General features: G+C 38.6%; 2 protein-coding genes across 11 annotated transcripts in view; one reads left to right on the forward strand and one right to left on the reverse strand.

The window, feature by feature from the left end:
* The window catches only part of NT5C3A (5'-nucleotidase, cytosolic IIIA), a 118,353-nt gene extending 102,636 nt beyond the window's left edge, over positions 1 to 15,717 (reverse strand). For 2 of the 6 annotated variants that reach the window (XM_087946220.1, XM_087946217.1), the window contains exon 1: positions 15,617 to 15,717. Coding sequence is in view for 4 of the 6 variants with exons in the window: in XM_087946214.1 (XP_087802340.1) it covers positions 14,928 to 15,065 (138 nt within the window). In the remaining 2 variants the exon portion in view is untranslated. Of the gene's footprint in view, positions 1 to 14,927; positions 15,383 to 15,616 lie in introns of those variants that run through there. The other 4 variants (XM_087946214.1, XM_087946212.1, XM_087946213.1 and 1 more) reach the window with 4 other exon arrangements.
* Positions 15,697 to 23,191, forward strand: part of BBS9 (Bardet-Biedl syndrome 9) — a 407,995-nt gene continuing 400,500 nt past the window's right edge. For 4 of the 5 annotated variants that reach the window (XM_087946210.1, XM_026674870.2, XM_087946208.1 and 1 more), the window contains exons 1-2: positions 15,697 to 15,881; positions 21,968 to 22,091. In XM_087946210.1, coding sequence (XP_087802336.1) covers positions 21,980 to 22,091 — 112 coding nt within the window. In that variant the 5' untranslated portion in view covers positions 15,697 to 15,881; positions 21,968 to 21,979. The remainder of the gene's footprint in view (positions 15,882 to 21,967; positions 22,092 to 23,191) is intronic. The other variant, XM_087946209.1, reaches the window with a different exon arrangement.

A 23,191-nucleotide genomic window follows, 5' to 3' on the forward strand; every position in this document is an offset into this window, starting at 1 on the left:
CTTTGTTTTAAAATCTTTGGAAATGGCAATTGAAGAACATGAAGAACCTCAGAGAAGGAGTTGATTCAAGGAGAAGCCATCTTTAATAAACACTTAACATAAAGAACACTACAAACTTGAGATTCAAGAAGGTAACTAAAAAGGGGAATACCTGTGAAACTAGGAAAGGGAAAAAGAAACTGCAGAAAAGCAAAATGGGGAAGGAAGATACAAAGAGGGAGGGGAAAAGATGTGGAAAAATAAAGGGGAAGAGAGGCAATGAGAAACAGGAGCAGGAAACGAAGAAATATGGGAATTGTAAAATAACGAAAAGAAACTGTCTATTTAAGACACAAAGATAATGGTTGATTAAGAATTAAGAAAAGGGGATTCTGTATGGGGATGAAGGGTAATATGAATATATTTACAATTATAAATTATTTAGAAAATAGTGAAATATAGATTACTAAGAGGAAGGAAGGACACTGATAATTTTCACTATGTGAATGTACATTTTTATTTTTATCTTTAAAAGAAATGTTAATGTTTAATAAATACATTGAAATAATTCAAATGAACTGTGAGGATGTTTAAAATGAGACTATCAATATCAGTGACCAGGACTAGTTAAATGCATTAATTTTTTTCCTTTTTAAAAAAAACTATAAATAATCTTATGAAATCAAAGGGGAAAATATGCGGAATCTGATTGAAAATATATAAATGTTATGTAGCTTCTAGGGGATTATTATTATTATAACTACTTAAAAATAAATGACTATTGGGAATTAAAGATGAGGGAATTAAAAATATTTGAACCACTGGGGTGGCAAACCCAAATTAGCAAATGGGGGGGGACTTTGTTTGTCTTTTTTTCTTGTGTAAAAGCTTCTATTAACTTGGAATTTATGAAAAGAATATGCGATAAAATTGCAAATTTGACAGATAAAAGTACTAAAAGGTAATAAATATGAGGATACGGGAATTATATGTGATTTAAATGAAAAAAGAGTATTTCAGAAAAGGTAATAATAGAATCAAGTAAAACTTGGATAAGGTAGGAAGTTGAATGTAAAAGATGAATACATAACTATTGTCATATTTGCATGTAAATGTGGTAACCCGGAATCATGCTGTCCACTGAAAAGAGTCGTTTTTGTTTTATAATGTAAAAAACTGAAATAAAACTTATTTTAAAAAAGAATCATAAGGGAAATGATAAGGGAAAAAATAGAATTGTGCAGTATTGCTTTGCAAATGCTAGAAATGGCATCATTGGAGAACAAGGATGAGCAAGAAGAACCAGAAGGGGAGGAATTAATTAAAGAAGAGGCCAGCTTAAATAAACAAACAGAACAAGGAACATTGAAACGGGGGTGGGGGGTGGGGAAGCATGGGAATTAAAAATTGGAGGTTTGAGGAGATAATTAAAGAGGTAAGGGTTAGGAAAGTCAAGTGAAGAAAAAAGAAACAGCAGAAAGGGGAAATACAGGAGAAGGTAAAAAGAGGGAGAGGGATAAAAAATGGAGTCAAAAATGGAGGGGAAAAATAAAAACAAAGAAGCAAAGGGAAAATGGAATAAGGGAAAGGACCAGAAAACATAGCAAGACGACCTAGAGATAATGGTTGAATTGGGAGGAAAAGGGGGATATTCTACAAGGTAATAGTTAAAGAGGTATAAGAATATATACTGTAAAAAACGGAATGACTGGAACTGATGGTTTTATTCTTTATTTCAATCACTTTATTTGATTACTTTCCAAGAATTAGTGCTAATTTAATAAGAATGTTAATTGTGTTAAATGAAAAGAACAATATAGTTAAAATGAATTGTTGTACTAAAAAGATAAATATCAGTTCCATGAATTAGATGGAAAGATTGATGTAAAGAACAAGTAAATGTTTTAGAACAAAGAAAAGAATACCATGTGGAATCCAACTTAAAATGAATATGTGATATGTAGTATTTGATAATTAAAATGATTGTATTATGGTACTTTTTAGTATGAGATAAAGAGGAGTATATTGAAGGATTAAGATTAAAAGGTGGTACACTCAAATGGGTAATTAAGGGGGAAATATTTGGAATTATTAATATTAAGATGGAATTTACTGAACAATGAAATAAGAATAAGTGATGGAATGGCAAATATGACAGATAAAAGCATAAGAATATAGTGAATATAGAACAAGAAATAAAGAATTTTAAGATATTATATAAAGAAGATAAGTGTATAATTAAAGAAAAATAGAATGTTATATGAATTAGAATCGGATAAAAGTTAAAATATACGAATATTTTTGAAAATTTATAGAAAATGGAAAATGTAATGATATGATAAGAAATTGAATACGTGAAATAGATATGTAATTATGGTCATATCTGTATGGAAATGTAAAAACCTGGAAGCACACTGTTCACTAAAAGTGATGTAAAAGATTAAAAATAAAAAAACCTTTTGGAAAAAAAAATCCATCACTCACTCAGTCATTTTGTCAGCCACCCCAAAAACATACTGTTGTCACTGAAGTTTCTGGAAATCAAATAAACAGAGACCTTCTTTCCTTGTCAGCTTCCATTTTATTTCTAGCATTTTTCTCCTGGCTTGGAACCATACTGGATTTTTCTTCCAACAATTTAATTATAACTCACAAGACCATTCCATGCACCACCACCACCCAAATTCCAGTTTAAAAGATATTTGAAGGAGGTCTCTGATTAGCTCATGGCAATTTCACCCAGGCTGTGTTTCATGAGTTACAATAAAACATGGAAATGTTGCAAAGAAGGAAAAATAATCAATAGATCCACAGTTAAAGTAGCATGGATTAATCCTGGGTGTATTTTGTACTGGAATCAGAAGAGCTGGTTGATGAAAAATCTAGAATCTAGAATTTGTTGATAGCTCAAACATACTTGTTTAGGGCACAAAATTAATTAGATTTTATTTTTGTCCTGCTAACATTAAAAACCATAACATATACAGTTGTGCTCATAAGTTTACATACCCTGGCAGAATTTATGATTTCTTGGCCTCTTTTCAGAGAATATGAATGATAACACAAAAACTTTTCCCCCGCTCATGGTTAGTGGTTGGCTGAAGCTATTTATTATCAATCAACTGTGTTTACTCTTTTTAAATCATGACAACAGAAACAGCTCTGTACTGACTAGTTGTCTCTCTTTTTATTCAAGATCTTCAATGTTTTAACTGAAGACAGAATGATGTGGAGGTCTGCCTTAATTCATTTTTAAGATGTTTCAGTTAAAGGAGAATATTTGTAGCTCAGGATTGAAGTGCTCCAAGTGTCCTTGGTGCTCTTCGAGTTTGCTTGTTTTCTTGCAGTTGCTTAATTACCCAAACTAGGTAATATCAGTGCTAGTAAAAAGTGGGGTTTGTTCTCAATTTCTATTCTAGTGGCTTATTCTGGGATGCTCTTAATGATTCTTTGGTTGAGATGTTTACTGTTGGCTTGTTTGACAATTCCTTGATTGGTTGATTGTTGGTCTGATGTTAATCTTGGAGTTAATCTATGCTCATCTGAATACTGATTGCTGGTGGAGAAGTGCTTAGGTCTTTTTGTTCTTTTTTGGGGTGGGTGGGTGATAGTCTCTTTTGCATAGTCTATAGAGATTATTTATGTCTACATTTTTTTAATGGCTAATTTGTCAGAATGCCAGGCTTCTAGAAATTCCCTGGCATTTTTGGACTTTTGGACCAAGAAGCCTAGCACCAAAACACCTCACCATCAGCAATCATTTATAAAGCAGCTTGAAAGGGATCTTCATGCAAAACTTCTATGACACAAATCTAGCACACCCATAATGTATCATTGAACCACACTTCATAGAAACATTTCAGCATTAAAATTTTATACATCACAAGCCTTTACATGTTGCAATGGCAACAAAATTTTGTCAGAGTGAAAAAAATACTTTGGTAATGCAGTTACAAATATTTCAGTACTGCTCAACAAAATATTTCAGACAAGAGAAAAGCAGTAATGGTTGCTTAATTTCTAGTCAAATGGAAATGTCAGTGTCTCACTAAAGGCAGAGATTAAGGAAATTGAGTTAGCTGAAGTTAGCTGAAAAATTTTCTAATTTCAAAGTCATTTAGTAATTTCAGAGACTATTAAGTGCAGTTAACTGGATCCATACTTTTAAACCTAAATTCACTCACCATTGATTTATCTGTGTGAGAACTAATTTGTTGTGGTTTATATATCATGTTTGGTTTAATATTATATTTAAAGTCACCCAGTTAGGGCTAAGCAAAAAATCCCATGGGTTTATTTATACATTTTTCATAGCACATTTTAATAATATTCATCAATATTAATAATACAATACTGTAGTATATTTTTATTCTCTGTGTATTTGAGTTCTTGGAACTTCATCAATATACGTGTCTACTGTTTTGAATTCAGCAAACAAATATGGTATTATATCAAATTAGAATCACAGAATGGACTAGATTATTATGTAATTATATGTTTAATATATTAACATTCAGGAAATCCATTAAGACATTGCTATTCTACACAGCCTTTGAAAGAGAAATGTAAGATAAATGGAGATAATCACTGGGTGGGTATTAATTTATGTAGGTGGTTTTGTGTATTGATCATTCTTCTATTTTATGGTTTTAGTGTATGTTTTATGAAATGAAGGCCTCATAATATCATTGGATGATACAACATGCAAATAAATAATAAATACCAAATCTAAACTCAGATATCTTCCTTAATGAATATAGAGTAGATTGCCAGAAATAGAATTAAAAACCATACTTTGGTACAGCATCTCAGGTTTGAGTAGAACAAATCAGGAAATTCAAGGTTTGAATTCAGGATATACCTTAGATAAAGGATGGAGTCTCTCAATCCATGCCCAAGCCAATTAGACCATTGCTTGGTCTTGTGCATACAAAATATTCATTGGATTAGACCTAATGGTACATGAGAAGAGAAATTATCTACATACTACTAAAACCCTCATGTCTGTTTGATATTTTGTAATCCTCAATTGGGTGAAACAGTGCATCAAAGAGCAACAATTTTTGAGTAACATACTTCAAATAGGATAATTTAAAGAATGCATCCAAATTTTGGGACTTATGACTCCTGTGGGATTAAAATTTAGTAAAGTTGTAGCTGCTTCAGTGCCATCATTACTTCCAACTATTCTTTCCAGAACATTGCACAAGGAAAGATGGAAGATATATATGTATGTTTGTATGTATGTTTGTATGTATGTATGTATGTATGTATGTATGTATGTATGTATTTCTATCTCCCTTTTCTATCTCCAGCATGACCCAATGGATGAGTGGCCATTGGCTATTTTGAAACTGAGGCAAAATTTTAAAATCTCTTAATGGCAGTGGTGAGGGAAAAATGAGGGAGCAACTTGGATGCCTATTGGCAAGGTAAAACTGACTGTGGAGTATCGGCAATTGATGGGTGAGCCTTCTTTCTCCATGAAGATCTTTGGGGACACATCAGAATGAAAACATGGGTGAAGTTTTCCTCACAGTTTGCGGCTCCCTCTGCTCACCTTCCCCACAGGCAGGCTTTTCCATGGGTCAGCGAAGGGGAAGGAGAAAGAGGCTTCACTGAGGTCTCCTGAGAGTCATGAGGAGGGAAAAAGACACAAGCCTGTATTATAAGTGGAAAGAAGAATGGGCCAATGGCTAATGGGTTGTCTACTGAAAACTAACAGCTTCATTGCTTTCAGAAAAATGATATTTTTTGCTCCAATTACTGTTTGATATATTTAAGAATTGCCATTATCCTTAAATTGAATGGGATACATTTAAATATTAAAAGCATAAAAAGCTATATAAAAATTAAAATTGACAAGGGATATTAAGAATTAGTAGTCATAGTAGTTTTAACCATTTAATTTTGTCCGACTCTTGGTGACTTTACAGGGAAGTGTTCTCTATGCTATCCTATAAAGCACAGCTTCTTTCAATTGTTGGATATTCATCTTTATATCAGCTTTTATGGTATCAAGCTAGAGAGTTCTTTTGCTTGCTCCTTCTCCTTGATCCACTAATCATTCCTAACATCACTGACTTCTCTGATGAATTTGCATGCATAAAATAGCTAAAGTAAATCAGACATAGTCTTATGATTTGGCTTCTAACTAGTGATGGGATTCAAATTTCTTAACAACTGGTTCTGTGGATGTGGCCTAATTTGTGGGTGTGGCTTAGTGGTCATGTGACTGGGCAGGCGTGGCTTGCTGACTGCATGGCTAGATGGTCATGTGACTGGGTGGGCGTGGCTTGCTGACTGTGCATGGCTAGGTGATCATGGGATGGGATGGGTGTGGCCAGGTGGCCACGTGACTGGCAAACCAAATATAAGTGGTCCTCGCTTAATGGCCAGTTGCTTAGCAAATGTTCTAATTTACCACTGACCTCCACAGAGCTACTTGATCTGTTTTTGGTGTTTTGACAGCGATGCACGCACACACACTTATGACCACTTACAACATCCCACACAGTCTTGTGACTGAGGTTTTCTGGTTTTTGCCAGTTCCCAAGGCCTGGGGAGCCTTGGAGAGGGCAAGGCAAGGCCTGGGCAGGTATGAGGAGGGCTGGGCAAAGCCCAGGCAGCTATGAGGAGCTACAGGGAGGGCAAGGCGAGGCCCGGGCAACTACGAGGGCTGGGCGAGCCCCAGGCAGCTACGGGGAGCTACAGGGAGGGCAAGGCGAGGCCTGGGCAGCTACGAGGAGGGCAAGGTGAGGCTCAGGCAGCTACAAGGAGCTACAGGGAGGGCAAGGAGAGGCCCGGGCAGCTACGAGGAGGGCAAGGTGAGGCTCAGGCAGCTACAAAAAGCTACAGGGAGGGCAAGGCGAGGCCCGGGCAACTACGAGGGCTGGGCGAGCCCCAGACAGCTACGGGGAAGTATGGGGAGGGCATGTTGAGGCTCAGGTAGCTACGAGGAGGCAAAGTGAGGCTCGGGCAGCTATAAGGAGATACAGGGAGGACTACAGAGGACTGGGCGAGGCCAACTCAACATCACTTCTTTGCCCTAATGACTAAGTATTAAAAAAAGATATACCAAAACAAAAGGTAGTTTATTATGTCATGTCTTTAATACTTAAATAATAAAAAGGTACACAAAACTATATGTTACATTTTAAAATATTAATCAAAAACTATTACATAGCAAAACTTTACAAAAAGCAATAAAACTTAAAAGTGCTGCCAAATTGCTTTTCTATTATCGTCCTGAGTTACAGTTTTTCTTGTGTTTAACACGAGCATCATCAGCTGTGTGATGTGCCCGTAACCACTTCTTTACTATAGGAACAGGGTCCCATTCTTGCAGAGGTAAGCCAATTAGACTGACGGTCAGGTGGTTTGTAATATTGGAAACTGTAAGGCGACTTCTGCCCTCTGAACCTATTATGTTCATCTGCGAGAAGCTCCTTTCCGCCTCTGCTGAACTGACTGCAATAGTTTTAATAATATTTCTAGCCTTTTAATGCTTCAAGGTATTTTATATTTTTCTGGATCTTTTAATACATTTTCTATAAAATCACGATAATCATTAATATTGATTTCATAATTGAAAATTTCACCAAATGCAACCAATTATTCTTCAGCTACTCTCCATGGAACCACCACTTCTTCAATGTTCCAAAAATGTGGCTCCAAATAATTTAGAAATTTTAATTGATCAGTGTCTTTAAATTGGCAGCCTGTTTTTAAATGTTCGCAATCCATCAATCTTTTCTACAAATTAATTACAATGCTTACTATAAGTTTTTCATGAGGAAGTCCCACAAATTGATGATTTTGTATAAAATTTATATTTTTAAAGGTTTCTGAATTCATCAACCTTTTTTTTCATATGCACCCTTTTCCTCTATAAGCATTTCAAATGATCTAATTGATCTTACCACAAGTTTTTCAGCCTTTAATAATGTCTATGTTTCTCGCTTGCAATGCATTAGAAAAAAAGAGATATTTCAGTTAGCACATCAATCATCAAGGCCAAATCAGTGAGAAAATATGTGTTTTCAAAACGGGCAAGCATACCAGAAAAACTGATGTAGCGCTGGATAAGCCCGCCACACAGCTAGGGTTGATCTTAAACTACAGGCAGCCCATCTTGGTCCAAAAAGTCTATCAATTTTTATAATTTCAATCTCAAGTTGTTCGGAAATTTTGTTAATTTCAATTTGGTTCTTATTCAATTGATGGAAAATAGAATATATTTTATCAATAAAAATTTGAAAATGATTGATTTGCTTTATTTCCCTAATAGAATCATCTAAAACAAGTTGCAAACAATGGTTTAAAAAGTGCCATATTATAATATTTGGAAACTCTTTGGCTATCCTAGTACTTACTCCAGATTTTCTTCCAAGCATAACACTGGCTCCATCAGAGCAAAATCCAATTAAATGTTTCTGCAGATACTTTGACAGTTATAAACATGTTGATATAATTAACAAAATTAGAAATAAGCCAATACAAAGAAATTTAAATATTTTTTCTGTTACACTGCTGTACTTATTGATATTTACATATCAATATGTAACAGCAGTGTAACAAAACAATTTTCATTTATGAAATATTTTATAAAACTTTATAATTATAATAGAATTACAGAGATAAGGTAAAGTAAGGATAATGTCAGATCCGTATATCTGTTATTTCTTCAATGGAAGAAGAAAAGGGGGGGGGAGACTGATAAAGATATCCTTCTTGATGTAACCTGAATATATTTAATCTTATATCAAATTTGTATAACCTACACATGATACAATGGAGAGATGAAACCCAGATGGCCGGAACCTATCACCTCTGAGAGAGACAGCCAGGAGATGAAGAGACCATAAAAATTCCACAGTGAGATGTGTCCTGGGAAACTCTGAAAAAGATAGTTCTAAAAAGGGGGTGGGGGGAATTAACACGTTGGTTCTTTGTTTTACTAAATACACATCGGGATAAGGGGAGGAGTTTTAAACTCGCTTAACTATCTCTGCATGCCTGAGAGACCTTAGACGCTGCTTTTGATCCCTACATGAATTGTCTCATCTCAATAAAGGATTCCTTTTGATACGTTTTCAGAAGTTCATTCTCGTTGATTGAATGGGAAAAGTTCTGTAGCCTGACAGATATATTGTTATAGAATAGATTGGTGATGATGAAATGAACATTATAAAGTAGATTAAGTAAAAATGGTGATTTGCTCACGTAAAATGATATAATATTAGTAAAGTCTAGTAATTAATAATAGTAATAATATATATATATAGTATTTATGATATAAGGATTAATGCAAATTGGAAGGGAAAGACTGCAGAGATTGTGCACAAGTGATTTGTACCAACCAACACACTATATGTAACTGAAGATGATTTATGTTTTATGTTTGTTTTGTTTGTGTTTGTGTTTAAATTTTTTTTTAAAAAAATATTTTTTAAAAAATTCCATTTATGTATGCATGCAGGTTTTTGTTACATTGCTGTTGCTATATATTGATTTTAGCAGAAACAGATAATATATAACAACAGCAATGTAACAAAAAGTTGCCTGCCTCATTTTTGGTAAGTTGCTTTTTTATTTATGTATTTATTTTTTCAGTATCTGTTTTGGTTTTTATTTATCATAATAAATTACTAAATAAATAAATAAATAAATAAATACATGCATAAATAAAAAATATTTTACTATTCATGTTGATGTTTGTTTCTGCTTTGCTTTTTCCTATTAGGAAAAAGCAAAGCAGAAACTAGTATCAATATATAAAGCAATGTAACATCAGCATTCGACTGGGGCTGGCGGCGGCGGCGGCAGGAGGATAGGGGACCGGCGGGGCTTGCTGCCTTTGCCTCCTCACTCACCAATCGTTGGTGGGAAGGCAAGGCAGCAACAATGGAGGGCCGCGGATGAGGGAAGATGGTGGCAGGCGATGCAGGGAGCGCCGGCGAGGGTGGTGAGCGGCCCGGGACTTGGCATTCAACCGGGGCTGGCAGCGGCAGGTAGGCGACTGGGTTGGAAGAGGTTGTACTTACCGATCTGTGTCTTTGGAGGCTGGAGGAGGCAGTCCGGGTGAAGAAGGTGGTCTGAGCAAAGCAGGCAGGTGGTCCGGGGAGGTCTGGGAGGCAGGCTGGGCAAGGCAGTCCTGGGAGGCAGGCTGGCGAGGCAGTCCTGGGAGGCAGGCTGGGCGAGGCAGGGCCTGGGAGGCAGGCTGGGCGAGGCAGGGCCTGGGAGGCAGGCCGGGCAAGGCAGGGCCTGGGAAGCAGGCCGGGCAAGGCAGGGCCTGGGAAGCAGGCGGGCGGGCTAGTGGCGGCGGCGGCCAGGGCTTGCGTCTTCTTTAACAGCAGCCGCCACGGGAAGCAGTCTAGGCAAAGCAGGCAGACTTGGGAGGCAGGCCGGGACGGGCAAGGCAGGGCAGCTGGGCGAGGGCAGCTAGCCGCTGTGGTGACCAGTGGTTGCAGCTTGCCCTCACTCACCCTGCAGGGCGGCAGAAGGGAGGCAGCAATGGCTGGCTGGCTGTGGTGCTACTGCTGCTCCTGTTGTTGATGCGAGCGATGGTGCTGGGCAGGAAAATGTTTGTAGGTAGTGCACATGCGCTATAAATAGGGGCGGATGGGCAGGGGAGGAGGCAGTCAGCTATTATCGTGCATGCGTGCGACTGGGCCAGGAACTGCGGATCAGGGCTGGCGGCAGGGGAGAATGCCATCCCCAATTGTTGTGCATGTGCGCAATGTCATGCATGCGCAATAACGTATAAGTGGGTCGTGAAGGGAGGGGTGGGCGGGGGAGAATGAGGCAAGGATTGTTGTGCATGTGTGAAAAATGTCACGCATGCTTAGTAAAAAAAAGGTTTTTGGAGCGTAGGAGCAGCGGAGGGGTGGGGCCAGCCAAGCGTCCATTTTACTGGTTCTAAGAACTACCGGGAATGTTAACAACTGGTTCTATAGAACCGGTGCGAACCAGTAGAATTCCACTCCTGCTTCTAACTAGATGTTTCTGGTTTTCTGTGATTCAGCACCTCTATTCGTTGTTCTGGTTATCCATAGTATTTACAATATTTTACCGCCAGTAACACAGTTCAAAGATATACATTCTTCTTCAATCAGTCATTCTTAGTATCCAATTCTCATACCCATACATCATTTTAGGATAGATTATTGCTCTGATTTTTATATTTATATCAATATCTCTGCTTTTTCAGATCTTATTCATGTTAAATTTTGTAGTGAGGCCTAAGGTTATCTTGCATCTGATTTCAGGTGTAGAATTACCATATTGAACAATTTTTGATCCAAAGAAGATAAATTCTTGAACTACTTAAATTTCCTCGTTATTTTAAACACCTCATGTCCATTTACAACTGTTGTCATTATCTTTGTTCTTCTAAAGTTAAGACCCAATCCTACTTTTTCATTTTCATCCTTGATTTTCTAGATCATTTTTTCCAGGTCTTTCTTATTTTCAGCCAACAGTGTTATATTATCTGAATATCTCAAATTATTTATGGTTCTACCTACAATCTTCACTTCCAATTCAGGCAGTTTCAGGTCTGTTTTCCACAGGATCACTTCAGCATGCAGATTGGATAAATATGGTGATAAAATACAGCCTGCATTGATCCTGAACCAATCTATGTTGCCATTAGAATGTTCTCATTTTTGCCTTCTGATAATTGTACAGTGATCTGATAAATCTGATCAGATGGGTTGGGACACCAAGATTACACAAAGTCACCATAGCTTATTGCATTTTACATGGTCAAAAACCTTTCTGCAATAGATAAAACACATACCGTATTTATCGGCGTATAACACGCACAGGCGTATAACACGCATCTTCATTTTAAGAGGGAAATTTCAGGAAAAAAAATTAAATTTCTAAATAAAAACTTTGAAGCACCGCCCGGCCTCCGCTTGCCCTCCGCTCGCACCGCCCGGCCTCCGCTCGCACTGCCCGGCCTCCGCTTGCCCTCCGCTCGCACCGCCCGGCCTCCGCTCGCACCGCCCGGCCTCCGCTTGCACCGCCCGGCCTCCGCTCGCACCGCCCGGCCTCCGCTTGCCCTCCGCTCGCACCGCCCGGCCTCCGCTCGCACCGCCCGGCCTCCGCTTGCCCTCCGCCGCACCGCCCGGCCTCCGCTTGCCCTCCGCTCGCACCGCCCGGCCTCCGCTTGCCCTCTGCTCGCACCGCCCGGCCTCCGCTCGCACCGCCCGGCCTCCGCTTGCCCTCCGCTCACACCGCCCGGCCTCCGCTTGCCCTCTGCTCGCACCGCCCGGCCTCCGCTGGCTTCTTAACATTATATCGGCGTATAACACGCATACATCATTTGCCCCCTATTTTCAGGGGGAAAAAAGTGCGTGTTATACGCCGATAAATACGGTATATAATTTTTTTTATATTTATGTGGCTTTTTCATAATCTATCTAATATTGACAATGTGATCTTGAGTGCTGTGCCCCTTTCTAAAGCCAGCTTGTAAATCAGGTAACTCTTGATCAATGACATTCTGTTGAATGATCTTTAACAGAATCTTGCTTGCATGAGAAATCTATGCAATTGTGCAATAGTTGGACAGTTTGTCTTACTTTACTAATGGCATAAAAACAAATCTTTTTCAGTCCTGAAGCCACTGACATGTAGTCCATATTTTTAGACACATCTTTAGGCAGTGATGATGCCAACTGGCTTTAGTAATTCTGTAAGTATTCCATCAATACCTAGAGGTCTCCAGTTCAATAATTTCTCCATGGCCCATTTTACTTCTTCTTTCAAAATGTTTGGTTATTAATTAGGCTGTCATCATTGTCATCTTGATAGTAAATCAAACTGAGTCTTTCTGAATATTCTTTCCACCTGTTCTTGATCTTCTGCTGGTCACTTAGTACATTCCTGTTACAGTCTTTAACCATTCTTTGCCATGCTGAAAAGCTGGATTGAATCATTTTCACTACAAACATGGTCTCAGTATGTCCCTTTCTGTTAGATTCTTCCAGATGCCAGTGCTTCTCCCAGTGCCTATTTTTGTCTTTCCTGTTTTCACATTGGAAAATTGCCTTTCACCCTCATCACCATTGGCTCTGACCACCCTATGCTGATCAGCTATTTTGATGGTGTCATCAGATAGCTATTTGTCTGTTCTCTCTAGTTTTTGGCATGAAACACACTTTCCAGCAATTTGCATGATGCTACTAGTGATTTCTCATCACTGTTCATTTGGATCTTTCCCTTCAAATCTGTTAATCTATGGTGTACATAGGTGAGATGCTGTCCACATTGAATTTTGGGGACATAGTACCATTTTTTTACTTTGTTCACCTTGAGTTTTCAGCCACTAATAGCTGATGGTCTGAGCTACAATCAGTGCCAGGAAGTGTTTTAAGAAACGCAACGGAATCTTTCAAGCATTGTTGTCATAAAATGAATATTTGATTTCAATATTGTCCATTTGATGCTGTCCATAGTGTATAAATGTTGCTTGTGTTGAATAAATGTGTTCATTATGCTTTCCTAGCAAACTTGCACTAGGCGATCACCAGCTTCATTCCATCTACATAGCCCAAACTTGCCTATTATTCTTGCAACTTCTCCTTCTCCTACTTTTGCATCGAAATCATATCCATTTCTGAGACATGTTGAGTATTGTCATAAAGTATTCTCGTGAGATTTTTTTACAGGGTAGTTTATCATTGCTTTCCCCAATCCTCCCCATTTATCTGGGCTTGGGGCTGGCATATGGTTGATGAATTAATATCCATATGCCTGGGTATTAAGAATTAATTAAAATCAATTCAATTCTGTTAAAGATGCATTGCTCATTGAACTATGAGTAGAATTATGTGCACAAAAAATGTTCAAATTTTGACTGGCCACTTTTGCTACTGTTGATCTAAAATACAATTTAGCACTTTACATCATAACACACCATAATTATCTTAATCATATTAGACAATACAGTATCTTGGCTTTCATGACATAGTAGGCACATTGGCTAGTTTCATAACACTAAATCATAACAGACTATAATTTGATATTATGTACAATCCCAAACACCATTGAATTGTACATATAAACACCTTCATGCTTCCCAGCCTTCTATTAGTTTCATTCTTAACTTTCAAGGAATCACATAGTTAATTTTGGAATTTCAGTGTAATATGTATCTGATTACTTTCATATGACATGAATTTTTGCTTTACAGGATTATACTAAAGAATACAAAATAATTATTTTGCAAGTATGACTGCTTGTGAGTATCCCATAAATAATGCCTAACAATATTTAGCGTAATTCAGCAGTTTTAATTTTCCTCCCTGCAATGTAAACATGTAAATTAAGGTAACAGTGTATTATTCAGTGATAAAATCATGTGTCTTTTGGCAATTGGCTATAGATGTTTACCAGAACTGACTAAAGCAATCTGATAATTTGTTACACAAAATATACTCAGATAAAAATCTCAAGTGAACATATTCCTTCATTGATTAAAAGGGATAATGCTCATATTACCTAGGTAGTGCAGATCTCACATTTATGAATATAATAGTCAATTCCAGGCTGCCAACAAACTTGCTTATTGGATAACCTGGGAATAGATATTAAAAATGCAAACAAAGTGTATAAATACCCTATGTCATTAGACCAGGCTTAGATTGCAAACTATATATTCTATGTACACACATAATTATATCAATTGAGTCAACTACGTCTGTCTGGTTTACCAACTTCCTTTCCGCACCATTTCCAATTGGTAAACAAAGATTACCGCAACTTTATTCATTTTCAGAGGCCTATATTTCTACCCCCATTCTACTCGTTAACATATCAATCAACAGTGCCAAAATAGGTAAGCACTAGTTACACGTTTGCTCGGGCTGCAAGTTTTGATGACATCCGGAGGAAAGGCACAAATCTGAGCATCTAGAATCCTAAAGCGTGCTTACCATCTCTATAATCTTCGTTTTCCTGCCCGTTTTCTTCTTTACAGTGAAAATATATTGGGCCAGGACTACTCCTCCAACCAGGGCGCATACGCTGGCGCTGGCCACGGCTCCCATTTTGGCTACGGCGCTCTTGTCCATGATGGCACACTTGAACACCGGCTTTAGAGCGGAACTGAATAGAAATTTCGGTCTCAGAATCTGAACTCCCAGCAAACCACTAAGTAGCTTTCTGAGGCCCTGCACGCCGTCTGCCGCCCTGGATTCTCGTGGTATCCTTGCCCTTGCGTCAAAACGTCGTTAAATGAGAAAAGTGAATCTCGTCTCCTGCTGCCTCAGAGGCTCTTACTCCTTTTCTTAACAGGAAGTGCGCCTAGACTACAAGAGAAACGTCATTTGACCCTAACAACGTTCTTGACGCTCGAACTGAGCGAATGACTAATAAGGCTATTAGGAACGGCTTGGCTGGGCCTATGGAAGAAACCATGTTACTCCAAAACGGGGTGGAGTAGTTTCTCTTTTGTCTTTCTAGTTATCTTAATTCAGAACAACTCTCCCGTTTCTCTCCTTACATTATAAAATTGATTCTAACAAGATGCTGGGAAAATAATACTTCCACATTTCATAGATATTTCTCTCTTTGTATGCCGAATAGTACAAGCCAATCTACCGCTAGTCCATCCATTACTTACCCTTTGAGGGGGGGTAAGACTATATTTCCCAACGTGCACTCTTCGGCCTAGACTCCTCCTCCTCTCACCGGTAGCAAACTTCAACGGTGGTTACAGTCTTCCCGGCCAAAGGGATTTCCCTGGGAATGGGAGGGGTCAGAGCAGACGTTGGTTTGTCGAGGTACTATGACAACGGCAACAAAAATGGCGGTGTTGCTTCGTTAGTTTCTGTGGCTTTTCATTTTATCGTCGAGTAATCAAGTTCATCCACGTTTCTGTTTAGTAGGTATGATTTTATGTTCTCTTGGCAGTTTCCGTTTATTTAATTTCTCATAGGTTTCTCGTGTAATGCTGTCATAAAACGGTTGCACTTAAAAGAGTACCGTTCTGATACAGAGCAAAAAGCTTTGAAGTCTATCAGAAGCGACCCTCTCTAGCGCTCACTTCACTGGTAACACGTGTATATTACTTCAGTTTTTGGAATGCTTCTCTGTAACTAGCTCAATGGAAAAAGTTATTGTTTGCAATTGCATAATACTCTGCAAATTTTTACCCTAACAATAACAAACGTGTGTAAGATTGTCATTATAGTCATGTTATTTTATGCATGGATATTTTGAAATATATCTCCGTTTGGATGTAGTGTGATGTAAGCATCCTTTTTTCATTGGTTCATTTATGCATTTGTACATGTTTTCTGGGTCAACATAATATGCTTGGAATAGTCTTTTGTTAGTGCTAATCTAGATCTATAGTCTTGAGTATTGTAAATTTGTTTTGTTTTTTAAATTACAAGTGAACAATAGCAGTACTGGCATATTCTTAAAATAACTTTTGGGCTGTTTGTGGAACATTTGCACAACTTTTGTCATAAATTTTGTAATTGATAGAAAAATGTTGAAATAGCAGATTATACTATTTGATTATGTATACTTAAAAAACTTCGCATTAATATACTCACTTGATATTATCAAGCTAAGGATTACTCATTTTCTTCCTCGCCATACACCAGATAATTTTAAGTAGGCATTAGTACAAGCTATTTATATTCTGCCAGATTGAGTTCCTTAGCTGTGGTCACAAGGACAAATGTAAGTCAATTATGGTAGAGAATTAAATGATGACTGCATTCCTGTTAAAACCCATTTTTGTTCTTCTGGTTTTTAATCTTTTGTTTGCCACTTAAAGTTTCAACTAGCAAGATGGGCATCTGCATAAATAAATAATACAAAAATCAAAGGGAAACTTTTGTTGCCATTGAAGGGATTAGGATAGGAATAATTATTGCCTTGAATAATTATTTTCATATGGGATGGTCGATAAAATACTTTTGTTCTGGTCTATCAGCCATTCTCTGTTCTATTCTTCTTCCCACTCAGTTTTCCTTTTCTCATGTTCACAAAGCAGCTAGTAGTCTGTGGTCATTAGGGTTCCCCCCTATATACTAAGGAAAGGGGGGGTTTGGGTTTACCAGACCTGGAAATACAATTTTGTATTTTGAGGCATGCTGTTTGGCCCAGTTAAAAGAGTGGGTTAAGCTTCAGAATAAGAGGCTACTTGAATTAGAGGGCCATGAATTAAGGTTTGGATGGTACAGTTATTTATGGTATTGTTGCAGGAAATGACAAGACTCAGACCTTGGAAGCAAAAATAAGTTGCTTTTATTTGTGCAAAGGTTCAGAGCAATATAGCTAAAGCGACATCTGAACAACTTCCTATAGATCGACACTCACATATACATACACTTCAGAAGCAGCAAACCACGGAAACATAACTTGTCAATCATTCATTGGTTACTTTGAATTACAGCCCCCCTGTTGCTAGGCTAAAGTAACAAAATACCTTCCCCTCTCACTAATCTATGTCAAAGGTGTCTTGCCACAGCATCTAGTTTCCGGCAGTACGTTCGTGGTTTTGTTGCAAGCGAGACGTGGTTTTCTGTAACAAAGCTTCCTGCTTGACAAATATGAGTGACCGACAGATGAACCTGTGATCTGACATTTTCCATTTTCTTAATACACACATTTCACTATCTAGAAGAATCATGTCAATATCTCTCTAAAAGTAATACATTTCTCCTTTATGTCCTGCCTTAGTATGATAAAGTTAATGTTGATTTTAATCACCTTTCTAGAGGTGCCATATTAAGAGTTTGGAATAAATATAAAATAAGGTTTTCTCTGAAGCTGCCTCTTTGGGTGTCCCCCCCCCCCCAAGAAGCTCTTTTTAGAAAAAAGATGGTGACAAAGCTAGACTGGCAAAATATTATTTTTCGACTCTGGTGAACCTACATTAAAGTCAAGGGAAGAATTTGAATTAAGTTATGTTTTTCATTGGTTTACATATCAACAACTGAAAGAATGATTTAAATCAGATAAAAAGAGTTGTGGGTTTCATTTTGCTAAAAATGAATTGGAAATCTTATTGTGTGGTAGTGATGAGCATATTATTGCTAAGATTTATAAAATGTTATTGAAATTGAGTTTGGAAAGTGAACATGTAAAACATTGTATGGTATAATTCAGTGGACAAGGAATGCTGGCTATAATGTGATACTTGAACAATGGAAAAATATGTGGCTGAAAGGTTTAAAATTTACACTAAACTATCATTTAAAACAAGCGTCTTCAAACTTGGCAAGTTTAAGACTTGTAGACTTCAACTCCCAGAATTCCTGAGCTAACATGACTGGAGGAGGAGTTCTGGGAGTTGAAGTCCACAAGTCTTAAAGCTGTCAAGTTTGGGGCCCTTGATTTAAAAGAAAAATTTTATAAGATGATTTATTGCTGGTATTTAATACTGGAGAAGTTATCCAGAAGAAGAATGTTGGAAGTGTAAAAGCAAAGAAGGAACTTTTAATCATCTATGGCGGTCATGTGATAAAGCAAAGAAATTTTGGAATAAGATTCATATTATAATACAGAAAATTCTTAAAATGAAAATAAAAATTAAACCAGAAACTTTTCTTTGGGGTTTAATGGAAAAAGACTTGGAGAAAAAATTTGGAACTTTGATCTTATATATGTTGACAGCAGCAAAACTATTGTATGCACAAAAATGGAAGGACACCTCGATCCCCACTATGGGAGAATTATTTACAGAAGCTGAGATGGCAGAAATGACTAACTTGACCATTTCGATTAAAGGAAAGAAAATAAATATATTTGTTTCCACATGGAGACTACTTCTAACCTTTGTGCTTGAAGTGGAAAAAAATGAAACTTTGATTTTGGGTTTTACCAATTAGATTGATATGCTTTTCAGAAATGACTAGCTTATATTATATGAAAAAACAAAACAATGTGGTTTAATGCTAATGCTTTTTTTACTGCAACAGGGGGAGTTGGAAGTCAATGTTTCTTTTTCCCAGTTTCCCTCACTTTTCTCTCCCCCTCCCCCGCCCCCACTATGTCTTCCTATTTACTTTTGTATTTTAACTTATTACCTAATAAAAATGTTAAACAGTAAAATGATTTTTTCATATTATTCATTCCTTTCAGCAAATCTTTGGACTTCTCCAAGGCTTTGAATACTTTTTCCATGTACAAGTGCACTGGTCTTTCACTGTATAAGCAGCCCTACTGTTAGTTTCAGAAAGAAATAAAAATTATAGTAGATGGAGTCCAAATATCCCAATTGAAATAGTTAGGAAATAACCAGTAACTTCTCATATATTAAATTGTTGCTCCAATCAACACTTTGCAAATAATTTTTTGGAGGAATGTAAAATAAGAAGGAACAAGATATTTCATTGGATAAATAGATTTCCATTTGGGATTCTAATATTGCAATATAACTTAAGAAATAAATCAGCCTTTTTTGAAAATGTGCAGTAATTACATATGCTTGTTGTTTCAATCCTTTGTGAGTGAAAGGATGCATCATGCTTTAATTTATGAAACTTTCTTCTAAGCTGTCAGCATAATGAACATTACCGTATATACTCGAGTATAAGCCGAGTTTTTCAGCACATTTTTTGTGCTGAAACCCCCCCCCCCTCGGCTTATACTCGAGTGACAGATTCCCATCTGAAAAAAAAATGGTGTGGAGCTCCGGAGCTGGGCAGCCGCTTCCCTCTCTTCTGTGTTTCCTTTGCAACTTGTAAGCATGGGGGTAATCGGAAGCAGAAAAGTTCTTGCATGAGGATATATTGTTTTTTCTTTTTTTAACTGTTTTTAGGGGGGGGGGGGAAAGACCCACCGTCATGTGAGAATGCTCAGACACGAAATCTATCCGCCCGAAAATAAGTGGGGTGGGGATTTTAACAGAGGGAAGACGTAGGGAGAAGGCAAAAGCGACGGAAGATCCTTCAGGGAAAACTGAGGGGGAGACTCACCCTTGGTCCAGATGAGCCCCCTTCCCCGCCCCTAAGGAAGCAGAGGCAGCCAGCAAGGGCAGGCAAGCCCCACTTCACGGACTCCGTCCGTCCTCGCTCCCACCCACCCACCCACCCAAAACCACGAAGTCCCCCAATCGTACAGCCCAGAATCACCCTCCCCTCAGGGGCAGCAACGACGCCCGGCGTTTCCCGAGACAAGAAGCTCCGCTGTGCAATGAAAGCACCCTGGCTCTAGGCTCGCGGGCTCAGAAAACAACGCGAGCCGCCGCCACCACCACCACCTCCTCCTCCTCCTCCTCCCGAGCGGGCTGAAAGCAGCTGGGGCTAAGAAAACAAAGCCAAGTGGAGCCGAAGCCACCTCGGCTCGTGTTGTCTTCTGAGCCCGCGAGCCTAGAGCCAGGGCGCTTTCATTGCACGGCGGAGCTTCTTGTCTCGGGAAACGCCGGGCGTCGTTGCTGCCCCCTGAGGGGAGGGCGATTCTGGGCTGCGCGATTGGGGGACTTCGTGGCTTTGAGTGGGTGGGTGGGAGCGAGGACGTTGACTTTAAGCGCTGCCGACCGAGTGTTTCACAAATACCAGTGGGACCTCCGTCCACCACCACCTCTCCCTCTTTTGCCTCCTTCCTTCTGATCAATCAGGTTTTCCCAGTATTTGCTCACAGCTGCATTTTCTCTTCTGCCGTGCTAGGCGTTGAACGCGGGGATTTCTGATTCCCCTTACACGCGCGTGGATATGCCGCGGGGCGTTTTCTTCCAAACGCCCCATGGGCAGAGAACACTGACTTTCATGATAGTGAGATCGTTTCCCAAATTAATTGATTCACTAACCCCAAAGAAGAAGATGATGATGACAGTGGGAGGCAGGAGTCAAAACCCCCGGGATTTTGCATTTGCAAGGTGCAAAGCGGCGGCGGCGGATTGCGCGTGCTGGAAAGGGCTTAACTGTATTCTGGAGAGAGAGAGAGATCATAAGAACAGCTCTTGCTTTTTTCTTGCAAGGGAGAGAGTGACTCCTGCCTCCCACTGTCGTCATCATCTTCTTCTTTTGGGTTAGTGAATCAATTAAACCTTTCATGATAGTGAGATCGTTTCCCAAATTTCCCTTAAATCAGGGAAGAAATCAGAAACAAACCTTTGGACTGAGAATAAGCCTGTTCCTATGATGCCATTTTTGTTCACTGCAGTGTGAAAAGTGTGAAAAAACACACTTCTTTTTCTTCATCCTCTTGTTCCCTATTTACTGGTCTCTTTCAAAGAGGAAATTGTGAACATCAAACTTATTCTCAACTGTCCTAGTGAAAGTTTTTATTGGTATCTATTTTTATTTTTGAAATTTACCAGTAGCTGCTGCATTTCCCACCCTAGGCTTATACTTGAGTCAATAAGTTTTCCCATTTTTTTGTGGTAAAATTAGGTGCCTCGGCTTATATTCGGGTCGACTTATACTCGAGTATATACGGTAATCTCTTGTACCATATTATTGTGAGGGTATTTATTTAATAAAAGAGAATGCAAAATGAATTTCTAACTTATGCTTTTTATGGTCTACATTAAAGCTTGGTACATTTACAATACACACAACTCTTCCCTTTGAGCATTACATATTTTCTGTGGCTCTGATCCAGAAAAATCTCCAGGGTGCATGAGGATTTATTTGTATGCTAAAATAGATACCTATATCCTCCAACTCATAAACTACTTTCAATTTTTTTCTGAGTTTGTTTAATAGTTGAGATAGAGTATAGAACTAAAAACTCTGCTGGACTGCAATCTTTATTCCTAACTCTGCACTCCTGTCTGTATAGCTTACATTTTTATTTTGACTTGTGGGATGCCAAATAAAATGTCAGCACATACTTGAATTACATAAGCTCTGTGAATGATGAACTTGATTCTCATCAGAAGTAATTAGAATGTTTTGAAGGAAAAAATACCTTCGTATTTTCTCTGTTAAATTGAGATGTTAGATGAGATATAAATTATTTTTAAAGGGTTCATAATAAGGCTTTTATGCTAGTCTTTTTCCCCCACTAGGGCTGACAGAGAATGTCTCTATTTAAAGCCAGGGAGTGGTGGTCTACAATAGTGGGCAATAAAGAAGAATTTGACCAAGGATGTTTATGTGTTGCAAATGTTGACAATAGCAGTAGTGTACAAGGTAAGTGGATACTTTTACATTTAATGTGTAATTAAAATTCTGAAATTATGCTCTTCCAATCAAGTTGTAATTCATTTATTTATTGTAAGATGCATCTTATTAAACTTAGAAGAATTAAATTCTAAGAAAATAGCTAGTGTTCTATGGTAATGTGCAGGGAGTGGATAAAATCTCTGAATCATCAAGCTCACTTGGAAGATTTAGGCAAGTTATAAGTTATAGAGATTCTCAGTCATCTAGGGCATGGTTGTCCCAAAGGTGTTTTTTCAGAAGGCAACTGGACTTCCCTGTTTTTTTCTTTTGAAGACGTTTCGCTTCTCATCCAAGAAGCTTCTTCAGTTTTGATAGGATAGTGGGGAATTGAAGGGTTTATTTTCTTGCAGACAACTGGTTATCTTTTGTGAGGCACAGACAACGTCCACGATTATGCTAAGTCAACCTTTATTAACTAGTAACTATTAACTGTAACTGTTAACTGTAAGAGTAACTGTAACCACGGTAACCGCAATAGCCATTACTGTTGCGAGTCAGCTGACAGGCATGAGCAATAACCGACACGGTCTGACAGCTCGCTTTTATATGGCTCGCTGTCAGACTGCTCAGCCAATGAGAATGGACTTCAGTTCCCGCTCAGCTCAGTCGAACGTAACACCTCTTCCCACCAGTCAAGCACATTCATAGTCATTCAGATAGGCAGGGCATTGCCTAGTCTGGCTGGACCTATGCAATTTGGCTTGCCCGGTCATTGGAGAATGATCGCTTTCAGGGTTAACAGATGATGATGGAGACAATGCTGGACCCTTCTCGTCGGCTGACTCAGACTCAGATGGAGGAACTTCTAAAGGTAGGCCTTCACTCCTTGGCGTGTCGGCCACTCTGAGTTCACGTTGCTGTGCGCTGGCCGGCTCGCTATCAGGCGAGTCCTCTGAGAACTCAGCCCAATGCCCCCTTACATAGTCTACATGTAGGCGCCAAACTCGGCCATCCGACAGATTTATTTTATAAGATTTTGGGCCGGTAATTGCCTCTATTTTCCCTGGCAGCCACAATGGATTACCTACAAAATTCTGTGCATAAACCAAATCCCCAACTGGGAAAAC

Source organism: Notechis scutatus, chromosome Z (genome assembly GCF_049901735.1).
Source record: "Notechis scutatus isolate UNSWTSFEM ecotype Mainland chromosome Z, rNotScu1.2, whole genome shotgun sequence".
Lineage (NCBI taxonomy): Eukaryota > Metazoa > Chordata > Lepidosauria > Squamata > Elapidae > Notechis > Notechis scutatus.